The following is a 13693-nucleotide window of genomic DNA, read 5'->3' on the forward strand; positions in this document are numbered from 1 at the left end:
GCTGGTATAGTGCATTTCATACAATATCAATAAATTTAGAGAGATTGATATATGATGTTTCAAAACTACAGAAAAAGGGAAAAGGCATAAATAAATACACAACAGAGAAAATAATCATGAGTTGACTAAACTGATTATAATATATTTCATTGCAATAGAGATTTACATTAATACCGTTTACATCATTCCCATTACATCCAAAACAAACAAATTCATAGGCATGTCTTGTAAAAAGAAGAAAACATTTAAACTTCCTACTAGCAAATATATGGAATTCTTGTCCTGTTATCCTTGCTTTTTGTCTTCATCAAGTCCTTGTCTCTCGATCAGATATCAAAGACGTGATAATTCAACCATTAGTATTTAGAGCTTGAACAATAAATTTCCTGTTATCCTTCATAAACCATTAATGTTTGCTGCTTGGCTTTGTTTTATGCATCCCATGAGCAATACATATGTGTCAGATTGCTTCGAGGAACGTGCAATCGTGGCCACATTTTGGATATGGACTTGTCAATATGAAGCAACTCCTGAATCACTTGCTTCTTTCTTTTACATTGGAGTACCTGCAGGGAATATAATGGTGTACCAAAACATGAAGATAAAATATCCATCATCTTTCACAATTACGATAAATGTCAAATAAAAAACATCAATATCTCACTTTAATTAAAATGGATCAGATTGTTTGGTCTCTAAAGTTCCTGTAAATTCTGTAGTTGTTCATTTTTTCTACTGTTCTTGATCATGATCGTTCCAATTATGTGAAGTAACTGAGAAGAGCGATAAACCCCAAATTTTCTCTGCATTTGTATTTATATATTGTTACTGATCAGGGTGTTTAACACACAAACGTTGGGTACTGGTACAAATGTGATACAATGGATTATAACAGAAAGACAAACCATACCCTTGAAATGAAGTTCTTGAAGATTTCGCCATCTTCTATTGCCATCCTTTTTAATTCGCAGCTATGAACATATAGAATAATTTAGTGCCTTACAGGTGTTGTGCTAAAAAATAAAATCCTTTGACATATTCTAATTCAAACCACATTTTCTAAACTATCTAACATAGTAAAAAGAATTAATACATTGTCATACAATGGTCAGTACCAATTTTGGACAGAGTGCTTTCTGCACACAAAATGCATCTTGCCTGACCACCACCATCTCTTATTTATCAGGTATGCTGTTAGAGGCAGAGGATCTCCTCAAGAGTACCCTCTTTTCTTCTTCCTGAAAGGAGCGAATTAGCTTGCCAGAGAACTGGGTGCTCTTAACTCATGTAGATGTACTTCATATATGCAAAGATAGTTAGGCAAATAAAAGTGTGTTTATCAGAGTTTAACAATAATCCCAGAATTTAAAAATCTGCTCAACAAATGTTTTGTCAGGTACCACCAATGATTCCTAATAAACGCCAACAGAAATTCAGTCAGTATTTTTTTATCATTATCACTTACTTCCTCCGTTTCACAATGTAAGTCATTCTAGCATTTGCCACATTTATATTGATATTAATGAATCTAGATAGATATATATGTCTAGATTCATTAAAATTAATATGAATGTGGGAAATGCTAGAATGACTTACATTGTGAAACAGAGGGAGTAATTCAATTGCAAGCATATTGCCAACGATGAAACATGTGGCACCATAAATAAAATCTGTTCAGTCAAAGAAGACAAAATAAACTGCAGAATTAAACCACAAACAGTAACCGAATACCCTCCAGAATAAAGTTGCAAATGTCCATAGTTTATCAAGAAAAAAGGGCAATGATATGATTAGAAAGGAGCGTGCATTATGTTGCGGCCTTGTGGGAAGGGGATAACAGACCCATCTTCCTAAGATATATATGTGTTTTTAACATTAACTTCTAAGATAGATAGATATGTATGTATGCATATGTTTTTAACAGAAGCTTATATTTATGTTTTTAACATAAAATTCTAAGATATATTTATGTTTTTAACAGAAACTTGTTAGCAAATGCCATTACAAAGTAAGCACCACATTTTTCCTGATAGATAAAATGTTGGTGAAGTGCAATATACCATACAACATTAGGCAACTAGCAAGGCTTTGTAACAAGCGAATCATGAATAGATAATAACTAGAAGAATTAACATACCAAAAGGCTGCAGAAGATGTTTGGGATCAGTAGTCACATGAGCACTCCAAAACCATAGAATGAGCAAACCGTAGATTAGAATCTATCATCAGATGGATTTAATGAGCCACTACTGAAAGTGTACATGATTAATATAAAACAAGAACAAAAACAAAGTCCATCATGAAGCACCTAGGTAAACAACAGAACTCGTCCAAATTGGTTTTATAAAGACTGCTTCCCTTTGTTGTCCTGCTGTTGGCCTGTATGGACATAAGAAAAAGAGTAATTTCAATGTAGCTGATTGTAGTTGCACCTTCATGCAGATTATGGTGTCTTATAGCAATCTAATGAAATACTAAATGGTATCAACACTGATATGTTCTTATTCTCTCAATAAAAATCAGCTGTGCTTCAAGGATTAGGTGACATAGGAGGAGAGACTTCCATGATGCTACAGAAAACAAACCACAGGAACAAACACACCAAAAGTTCAACTCTTACATTTTGCTAGTTCCTTTTCTGTAGCAGCGGCCAGATGCTTGAGTTTTGCGGCCTGAGCGAACGTTGAGGGCCTGCAGCACAAGCAGCTACAGAATCAGATATAGGGGAGAACAAAAAATGGTTTTAAGAACAACTACACCAAAGTCACTGAATCCTAGGGGAGAGAGGAGGAGAAGGGTAAACAAATTGCCTATGTTGACAGTGCACTAGCCTCCTTAAGAATTTGCATTATTTCCAGCCGTAACTTGAACTGCTCATCAGTAATCGGTTTACTCTGTAAATCAGGAATCATTACTGCAATGCAATTAACAAAACACAATCCACTAATCAAGTAACCAACATCTTCCCTTCCCTGAATAATCTATAAACCCGTCAATTTAGCCCAAGATGGAATCTTTTCCGCCCTAGAGAACGAAATCAATCCATCGATGTGGAAGGGGAAAAAATGAGAGAGATTTCGAGCTGCCTAATTTCTTGGTGAGATCGAGGACACGGTCGAGCATCTGCAACACCGAGATGGGGAGGAACACAAAAGCCACCGACATGGTTAAGCAACAAAATAAGCGAATAAAATAAAGAAGTACGGGGATGCGGTCGAAGTAGAGGAGGCGGCAGGGGCAGAGCGGACACAGTCCCGGGGCTCTGTGATATGGAGAAGGCGCCGCCGGGATGGGGAGGAGACGGCTCGGCGGCGGTGGCACAGTAGCTGGCACAGAACAGAAAATTCATCAAATACATGAGGTCATAGGAAATTTGTACACCAAAGAGCAGATCAATCCATCCAATTAAACCCTAGTTCTTCAGACACTGAGAAATAAGCATGAAAGATTTCGTGATAAGAGGCACAAACCTATTGAAACTTCAAGCAAGCTCACCATGGGCACGCAACAAGGATGCAGCAATCAAAGAGGGTCTGGATCTTCGCGTCTGCGAATGCAATCTGGGGTCTTGATAAAGGGGAGATGCCGGGTTATGGGGATAACCATCGCTTGATATGCTTGGGCAGTTGCAAATTCGAGATTGGAGGAGATGGGAAGGGAGCTCGGAGGTGATGGGGAACCCAGGCGCGGCGTCCTGCTCGTCCACGAGAAAAGAGGAATTCGGGTTATGGGGGCAGTTCTTGTAGAGAGAGATTAGAAGGTTAGTTAGATATGAGATTTACTGCTTGGGTAATATTTGGAGGGAAAAAATTGGAGATTGGCGGGGGGTTTTTCTTTTAGATATTGGCGCGTAGTATATGCAGCCGAATTGTGCGGTAAAAATTGCGAAGATTGTTCCCTCTTAAAAAAATCCATTATATTTTTTTATTTAAGAAACTGGTAAGATATTTTTTTTTTTGAGATTGACACGATACTTTTGGAAAAGAAATAAGACATCACATATTGTTTTTTTTAAAAAAAAAAATGGTGTCCACGATTAATTTTCATATATGTAATGTGAGACACCATCCCGTGAAAAAAAGATGATTGATTTCCTCGTGGTTGTCTTTAGTGTGAGTTTCACCATAATTATTAAAATAAGTTCACCAAATCTAATACATCTATGAGATTATGATATTACATTTGCAAGACAATAGAAATATCATCTTTATATGATCAAACTGTATTAAAATTCAATTAAATTTGTAAAGTTTAGGCATTTTTAATCCAAACCATGAACATTTCAAGTTCCAACGATTAAAGGGAGTGAATGATTATGCTCGCTTAATTCACATATTGTTATGATCTGCTCCCCTGTATGCTTACGTGCCACATTAATCGATCTCCTCATGTTCCCATGTATCGTATCATATTTGTCCATTATACGTACTTCCTCCGTTTCATATTATAACACTTTCTAGCATTGGCCACATTTATATAGATATTAATGAATCTAGACACACATGCTCACATTCATATAAATGTTAATGAATTCTAGACACATAACATCTATATGAATGTGGGCAATGCTAGAAAGTCTTATAACCTGAACGGAGGTAGTACGTTCTAATAAGTCATCCTCATATTTGTCCTACTCTCACATGTCTCATGCGTAATTTATCCGGAACAACTTTTATTAGACCCGAACATGCTAAGGTAGTAGGTAGCCTACAACTCCAATAACTCCGCTATCAACGCCAAAACCAAATATATCATGTCTAATTTGGATAAGCTAGAATATTTAGTCACATAGTTATGTTACCACTCTCTAAATTCTCCTTGGAAAATAATAATTTTTTTGTGTATTTCAAATAAAAGCTTATGTACTTTTGTTGATACATCATGATATGGTTTTATTATAAGTTAGTAGTACGGAAAATCTTGATAAAATTATAAATAGCATTAATTTTAAAGAAATTAGAGTAAATTTCACAATGGTCTGCCTTTTCTTACCAATGTTTTACATTGCGCTAGGGTTAGGTCAAAATTTTCACTTAACACCATATATATTTGCCAAGAGTTGCACTTTGGGCTAGGCTCCAGGATTTGAGCCCATCTGGATGAGCAGACATCTCCCTCCCACAAGGGCATGCGCAACCTCGCCGCCGCCACTTCTGTCGCTGGTTGGGAGTTGAGCGCAAGGGGACACGATGGGGGTTAGCCAAGGAGAAGGGCGATGCAGCAGGCACTGCTCTGTTGTTGTTTTCCCTTGCTGTCCAGTAGCTCAAGGGGCTGACGAGATTGGCTAGAGAATAGAGATTAAGCGCGCCGGCGAAGTGAGTGGCGGAGTGGTTATTGGAAGGAAAGGCGTTAGAGTTGGGGACGACGGCCATGGCCATGAAGCTAACGGTGGCAGAATCAAGGTCAATGAAACAACATTAGGGGACAAGTGCTTGTTCTTCTTCCCCAGCTCTAGCATGGGATTGACATGAAGCTTGTTTCGCGTGTGATTGACATATCCAGTTGAATTAGGGGCAGGGCATAGCAAACGGTGGAGAAGCTGTGCTCCAGAGTTGGAAGGAGAGAGGAGGCTCCCAGCTTGCCCATTTATCTCCTAATCTCGCTGACAAGTGAGCCACTGGTCCAAACTGAAATTTTTTGCTGTAAGACCTAGCCTAAAGTGAAAACATTGTCTATAGGATGGTCCAAACTAGAACTTTGGTAAATATAACTAGACCAATGTGCAATTTACTCAAGAAATTAATATGCAATAGGTTATGATTTGATTTAGTAGAAAATAAAATGAACTATCATTTGAAAGTACGATTTTTCTTTTTAATTTTACATGTATTAAGGAATTTATTGATAACATGCTAAAAAACTCATAGTGCATTCCACTCTCAAATAGTCATAACTAATTCATTTCTTTTATCTAAAAAACTAATTTAATTTTTAATTATGGTTCCATCCTGTCAGACTTCCATTTCATCAATTTTTCTCCTTCCTGAAAAAAAAAAATCTCTGCCGCTTGTTCGCTCCAAAAATATCATCTTCCCTCGTTTTCTCCCTCAATTTCCCCGCGGGTTTTCTTCTCCTGTTTCGGGAGCGGTTAATAATATCCTTATCGTACCAGACAATAAATCCCATCTCCTTCCCAGTACGCCTCTTCCAATCTCTCCAGTATCTTTCGCCGGCAGCTTCACCGTGGACGGCAGCCGGCCGGCTCCCCCGGCACGGACCCCTGCAGCCTTGGCCGACCATACCCGGTGTGGCAGTTCCTCAGCCCTGGTCGCTTGTCGCCAGAACCCCAGATCCAGTCCGCCCACGCGGTGTGCGCGTCGCAACGTATACGTCCATGGTGTGGATCCCCTATGCGCGCACAGCAGCAGCAGTAGTCGCCTCACCATCGATTTCCTTGGTGATTTTGTTCCTGACGATGAGCAGATCAAGCCCCCGATGTAATCAACTGCAGACGACGGCAGGTTAGCACTTCTTTTTTTTTTTATCTCCGTTCGTTCCTTGTTCACACAAGCACTTGTGTTGTCAGTGCAAAATCAAGTGTTTGGTTTTTTTAAAACACCAATGCAATCATGTTCTAGTTGTCTAGGTTGTATCTTGTTGTTTCACATCCAAGGTGACTTCTGTGGATATATGCAGGTCCAATTAGCTAATCACAGGAAGGTTAATTGCATCTACTGGCACTAGCAGATGCGATGTGGACATGAACATTTGCAGGGACTGGTGAGAACACTATCTGATCTGGTACAAAAGGGAGATGATTTTTTTAATGGGAAACATAAATGATATGTTAAACTACATTTTTTGTATTCGCTATTAGTTACCCTCTAGTTCATTGTATATAGAATAATGGCCCAGAGTATTCGAGATAAAAGTAGACCATTATTTCAAAGTGCTGTAAATTGATAGCATCTGATCCGACAAACAATAACTCAAATGCCAAACATAGTATTAATCAGTACAACAAAAAAACATTGATTCATCCTACAGTTCTAATACCTCAATTCTTTTTCCGAGTTTCAGTTATAAATGAAAGGGATGGGATAAATAAGCCTATGAACTACTGCTGAACATCAAGCAGGGATTATTTCAATTCCTATAATTCATATTATGTGATCTTCCACCACAAGAAAAAGTACTGTCCTTGTTAAGTGTGCAAAGCCAGGTTGAGATTAAGGACACGCACATACTTTTGCATGTCATTGCTTACACTAAATCTAGTTTCATGCATTAGTAATTTAAAGAACTATGCTCTTCCTTCATTGTTTAAAACTCATTTGTTTGACTGTACACGTTACTACATACTTTCGGATGAATAAAGAACTATATTACTGGGCTAAAAAAATGAGGTGAATGGGCTAGACAGGAACAATGGAAGCGTTTAAAAAGGGAACCAGTGGTGTTAAATGGCTAACCAAGATGCTTATTTTTAATTCTGTCATAGTGCTGATTTGAGTTATGTTTCGTATAGTGTAAAATCTGGCATTTTTTTATCAGAAAATGTGGAATAAAGTATAGACACTTCTATTCTCATCAACAGCCTATCCACCGATAGTCTATCACCGTCTGCTGTTGGATGAGATCAACATTCATGAACAGCACATCTATTTTCTTGGCCGGGTTGTGTCTCTCACAGTTTAGCAATCCTTTCCCATCAGATTGGTTTATTAACTCTTGATTTTTTTTCCCAACTGAGAAGTATAACACCTTGATGACCACATGATGAGATAGATCTATGTGGTGCATATTTTATTCCTTCATAATAATCAGTGTTATTTACCTTTTCATTTTGGATCATGCACGCTTATCTATATTTATGGAGCTCTCCACTATTTTTTACCTTCAATATGGGAATTGAGTTGTCTTTCTCTAGTAACAAGGTTATTTCTGAAATATGTAAGTTTGCAGCTAGCTTATTGGTTTTCTTTCTGTCGGTAATATTGTCAATTAATTTCAAGCTAGTGGAATGTGCACAAAGTACTTCTATTGCCAGAGCATAAAAAAACCATTTGCAGATCCACATGGAGTTAGGGACATGATACATGAATTTCATATTGTCCCATTGTAGACACTATGGTATTTTGGCATGTCTTCCTGAATAGTCACCAACTATGATAATATAGTAATATGTATTTATTCACGAGCTATATATCTATACAACCAATGAAAAAGCGTGCAGCATGAGATGTTTGAAATGTTTTCAGGCTATATTTTCTAGTCCTATTGAGTAAATAAGCAAACATGATCTTCTATCTTTCCATGACATGACATATATAAAAAGACACCACACAGGACCCTTCAGACAAAAAGCAGAAGAGTTCATGAGAGATATACAAGGTCAGAGCTTCATGGAAAAACACGTCTTGGTAAGGTGCCTTATGTGTATCCATAAATTTTGTTTACTTCAAAATTTGATCTCTGCTTTCATTTACCCCTGTTTGCTTGTATGAACTTTTTCTTACTAAAGCTCAAGTTTCATTGCTTTAGCTCATCGCTGACATTTGGATGCAAACGATGATTATTAAAGAACCCGATGATATTTTTCATGAATACCATGTTTAAATACAGTCTTTTTAGATGATGGTATAATTGTTTCGTCGAACATGGCCTATAGCTGTTACCAAGCTTGCATCTCTCTATCTAAGTATACTTCATTAGCTTTCTTTTACAATCTGCCAAGTAAATATAGCACAATGACTTTATGAAATATTTCTGACTTTTGGTTATATGATGATCAATATGGAACAGAGAGGGAGTATCAATATTGGATCTGTTCGGCAGCCGTGGCTACAGGCACAGCCAACAGCTAGCAATAGTGCCGCAAGCAGCAAATGTGTTGTGGCTGCTGCAGCCACAGCCACAGCTTGGCTTTCCAAACACAACACCCATTGTTGCAGGAAGATATTTAGGTGTAAAATTGTCAGTACAAAAGATACATATATTCATCTGTTTGATATCCCTCTGTTTATTTTCAGGTCATTCTTTGGTTTTGTCGAGGTGGCAAATATAAGTGAAGGCTTGTAGATTTTGTTTAGATTAATTTGTTCAGGTCTCTTGGTAGCACACGAAGATATATATTCTTCATAGCCGGCGCTTTTGATTTTGTAAAACCAAATTGATAATTATGTAATCATGTCAACTTTTCTACCCTGTATTTACCATGGTGAATGTATTTTGTATTGATCAACAGATATTGTTCCTTGTTGTTTTGCTACTCTACTAGTGATAAAGAGTGTATAACTAGAATTAAGTCCACTGTTTATGGACAATTATCTGAGATCCTTGAGTACACATGATATGAGAAAAAAAAAATCAAAAGTACATGCTGTAGCGGGAATCAAAAGCAGAGTAGCAAGGGTCCTTTGTTTTTTTTTTTTAAGAACACTGTACCGGGGGCAAGGTTCCGCACAAATAATTGGGCCTTGTCATTTTGAATTGTTAGCTACGAGTATGTTGCAAGCAATTTTGTATGTGAATATATTTCAAAGATGCTTTTCCCATAACCTCATCTAAACAAATTTGTGCCTCCACTGTGTTATGGTATTTGTAGCACGCATATATGCCTATTCTTTTTTTATCATCGTAAAAAAAATATTGGATAGTGCACCTATTCTTTTTTTTCATTTAGTTCACTAGCTAAACCATGTGTTCGTGAAAATAACAAAATTATATGATTTCTCAAATATTGGTTAACAAAACACAAATAAGTAAAATAGTTTGCAAGTACAAAGATAAATACATGCTTGACTAGTTGGTTATTGGGGATTGGTCTTTTATGGAAGGTTCTGGGTTCAACTCCCTTCCTATGCACTTTAATATATTTTTTTCCTACGAGCCAACTACACTTCATCTTTATGCGAGATAATAATGCTAAATCACTGTTTGAAAAAAAAAACTATAATAAAACCTAACAGCAACAATATATTGTTTAAAACAAAGTTTGCATATCAAATAATTACTATGCTATACTTCATCTTATATGATTATACACATTTAATGTTATAAATAACTATTTTAAGTAAATCTCTAATGAACTCGCTGCACTAATATATAGTGTTCAAAACTAAATTTATTGTTTTGTTTGTGTATCATAGTATTATGTTACTATAGGCACTAGTAACACATACATTTCTGTTACAATGTATAATCCTACAGTAACATATTATATATGTGTTACAAACGAGCTTGCAACACATAGCGTTCTGTTGCTAAAGCTTTATCCTGTAACGCATGGTCGAATGAGTTACAAAAATGTGTTACAGAATGTGGGTTTTGACGTAGTGCGGCAAGAAGGTGGGCGGCGGAGGCGTTGCGGTGGCGGCCGGAGGTGGTCGGGCCTACGTATGGCCGCGCGAGCTGGTGTCAGTGGTGGAGGTGGTTGGCAGGTGTCGACGACAGCATCCCTTCGGGCGGCGGAGGACAACGGCAGCCTAAGCGTCGCCGGCGTATCCTTAGCAGGGAAACGGCGGGTTTGGGTGGAGGTGGACTCGTTCGCAGCGGCGTGGGAGTCCAGGCGGAAGACTTCTCCGGCGGCGACGGCTAAGGCCCTAGGGGCAGCGCCGGTCCGAGACAGCGGCGGCCTGAGTGCCAGTGCAAGGTTCGCAGTGAGGAGGAGGCGGATCCCGGTGGCAGCGGCCGCCTTAGGGGCGGCAGATGCCTGTGAATCGGGTGGAAGAGGTTTTCCTCGATGGAGGTTGCAAAGGTCTCCGGTAGAGCCAACGGCCCTAGGGGCGGCGATGAGCTGGGAATCCAGGAGGGGAGGAGGTTCACGAAGATGGCGGTGGCCCTAGAGGCAGTAGAGGCGTAGGAATCTAGCGAAGCGGAGGTGTATCATGAGTGGATCTTGTTTGCTCGCGTTTGGTTGGCTAGTTTTAGCTGGACGGCGACGGATGAAGGTGGGCTAAACTAGCGACGTGTGGCGTCAACTCACCTGAAGCGGAGGAAGATGGCATCAGCGGAGATTCGCAACGACGACGCACTAGGTGTGGCGGCGACTAGACGACTCACACTCGCTGAATTTTTTGGTTCTATGTTCTTCTCTTTCTTGAGAGGAGATGTGAGTCTAAGTGCTCTTGTATTTTTTTAGCTGTGTATATTATTTGTGGATATAGAGGCAGGATTAATGAAAATCCATTATTAAAAAAAATGTGTTGCTGGAACCAGGCTTTTCGTGACGAATTTCAGTAATCATCAGGTAATACAATCCTTATGCCCTGTGAGTGTTTAAACACAACTCCTGCTCTGGCAGTCCCAAATCTGACTCAACAAGATGAATTGTTTTATAACAATATTTCTGTCAAAATGATCAACTGCTAGGACAATATTCTTCTTTTTAGTGAAATGATGCCTTACCTTGGCCTTTTGTCCCAAGAACCAGTTATCATATATAGCTAATTGCCACAAGTGAAGTTTTTTTTTTCTTTTTGAAACACCATCCTCCTGCTAGATATGGGCCAATTCGGCCGCCATTCCTGCGGCAGCAGCGCTTGTGTTGTACGGCTGCAAAACAAATACCAGCCGAACATGCCCTATATTAAGAAGAATGGGCCTAGTCTACGAGGGAGACCAAACCCAAAAACCATACAACCAAACAATAAATTAAGAAAACCATCAAAACCTACACAGAGGGCAAAAGAGAAACAACCTATGGCGACAGGACTACTAAGGCATGACTCAAGACATCGAGCAACTCCGACTTCCTAAGACGAGCCAGAACATACAAACAAACCCACCAAGGAGTAGGAATTACTAGGCGAAGCCTCCGACTAGGAAACAATATCAAGAATGTTGTCAATGTCCGTCCATAGCAATATACTAGGTTTTCATATAAAGAAGAAGATGTAAATTGAAGCCAATGCAAATTGCCACGAGCTAGTAAAGTATAAAATGATGACACGAAGAACGGACATCAGAACCCCTGTATTTTCCATTAACAAAAAGTATATCTGTGCGTTAATATGGACCATAATTCTAAAATTATGTTTACCAAAATAACAGGTGGTATTATTATATATAGGAAACCTCCTTAACTGTACATGTGCATCCATCAAGCTAACAAGACAAAATTTAGTTACTGCTGGTGCATCATCCACTGTTTGGACTTCTTCTGTTTGATCATTAATTACTGTAACACATTACTGTGAAATCATGTCAGAAAAAACAAGAGAAAAAACCAACAATTAAAAACAAGATAATTACGCTTATGTCAAACAACACCAAACATTTGCTAATCAGAAGCATATATTCATGAAAAGTAAACTTAATTAACGATGCAAGTTGAAAGCATCTACCATGACTAAAAAGGTGAGCAATATACCGATTGCATACAAGTAGGACTGAGCATTAAGCTCTGGTTTCCCAAAGACCCCAAATAATCAGGATTCCATAACTTGTATTCTTCCCATTTCAAAAGCACTGCGGTATGCAAGACTTCCTAATTTGAAAACATTCTCATCTGCCTTCGTTAGCTCAGATGTCTGCTGAGACTTCCCTTCCAGGAGCTTGTCCTTCATAATTGTCAAGGCTTGAGCTTCAACAAACAAATAATACATGCCAGTGATGACTTGTGCACAAGAAACATCTACACTACTTTAAAAATTTTAAAAGTAGGTAATGGTGATGGCAGTAAATCTGCCACCCCGCAAACCCCATTGCAAATTTTTGTAGATTACCCCTTAAACTTTTTTATAATAAAAACAATCAAATCTATAATGGTGTTGGCAATGATTCTGCCACCCCACCAATCCCATTGTAAATTTTTGTACGTTACCCCTCTTAAACTTTTTGATAATACAAACAATCAAATCTATCACCCCACCAACCCCATTCTAAATTTTTGTATATTACCCCTTACACTTTTCATAAGTAAAAAAAATCAAATATAAATAGACTGCCACATATAAAAATCAAATAAGGTGAATGTTCACTATAAAAATAGGTAATATATTTCAAGATATATATTTATTTGTTTTAGACAATATTATATTTAATATTTTTTATCTATTACAGACTGCGGACATTTAGCTAGTAAAAGATTAAATCAAGAACTAAATGATTTGGTCTTCTTTCACACTTCAACCTTCAGTCTGATCCTCCGACTTCCTCTTCTCCTCCCTCTTCAGCCTCTTCTCCGCCCTCTTCAACCTCTTCTTCCGCGCCTTCTTCAGCTTCTTCATGTTCGAATTCCACTTCACGTTACTGTCCTTAAGATCGCGTTCATTCTTGCCCATCGAATCAGGTTGTTCACAATTCAGATCTCCAACAGTACTGACCCTACCGATAGTATAGAAAAACCAAATGTCACTCATCTGATGCAACATTATTAATATTCGGAACAAGAAAAACAAAATATCATTTCATTATTCAGACCATACCCTATAGGCTTCTCTGATTTGTCACTAGCAGTAATGCCATTTTCAGCAGCATGACCAGCTGTATTGCAAGAAAATTCTTTCTCAAGCTTGGTTAAAACTTTTGCTGCATATGCCCGGATATACTCACACATATCATACTTCAGGCACATGTCAGGGTCATCTTCACTCAACAAGTAAGATAGTTTCCTAGCCTCCTTTGCGATCCCCTTCAGAACATAGTTTTGAAATTAGCAGCACAAGGTTTGTCAGCAAAAAAAAGAATAAGTACCAAAAAATAATACACTGAGTGGCAGCTTGTTCAGGTAGGGGAAGTCACATATACA

General features: G+C 38.3%; 1 protein-coding gene and 2 long non-coding RNA genes across 5 annotated transcripts; 1 reads left to right on the plus strand and 2 right to left on the minus strand.

Moving 5' to 3' along the window:
* Positions 1-207: 207 nt before the first annotated feature.
* LOC127754391 (uncharacterized) lies at positions 208-2693 on the minus strand. The gene is made up of 6 exons (XR_008012816.1): positions 2621-2693; positions 2309-2379; positions 2138-2219; positions 1116-1238; positions 911-971; positions 208-566 (listed from the first exon to the last, which is right to left on the minus strand). It is a non-coding gene; the product is annotated as an uncharacterized LOC127754391 (long non-coding RNA).
* Positions 2694-6090: 3397 nt separating this feature from the next.
* LOC127754390 (uncharacterized) lies at positions 6091-9030 on the plus strand. 3 transcript variants are annotated; one of them, XR_008012814.1, is made up of 4 exons: positions 6091-6461; positions 6637-8363; positions 8746-8906; positions 8973-9030. It is a non-coding gene; the product is annotated as an uncharacterized LOC127754390 (long non-coding RNA). The 3 variants fall into 3 exon arrangements; XR_008012815.1 differs by having other exon boundaries at positions 6637-6720; positions 8279-8363; positions 8746-9030; XR_008012813.1 differs by having other exon boundaries at positions 8746-9030.
* Positions 9031-13070: 4040 nt separating this feature from the next.
* On the minus strand, positions 13071-13604 carry LOC127754700 (uncharacterized). The gene is made up of 2 exons (XM_052280270.1): positions 13371-13604; positions 13071-13269 (listed from the first exon to the last, which is right to left on the minus strand). Exons 1-2 carry the CDS (start codon positions 13517-13519, stop codon positions 13071-13073), a joined length of 348 nt encoding a protein of 115 aa, XP_052136230.1. The 5' UTR covers positions 13520-13604.
* Between the last annotated feature and the right edge of the window lie 89 nt (positions 13605-13693).

This window comes from Oryza glaberrima, chromosome 11 (assembly GCF_000147395.1).
Source record: "Oryza glaberrima chromosome 11, OglaRS2, whole genome shotgun sequence".
Taxonomy (NCBI): domain Eukaryota; kingdom Viridiplantae; phylum Streptophyta; class Magnoliopsida; order Poales; family Poaceae; genus Oryza; species Oryza glaberrima.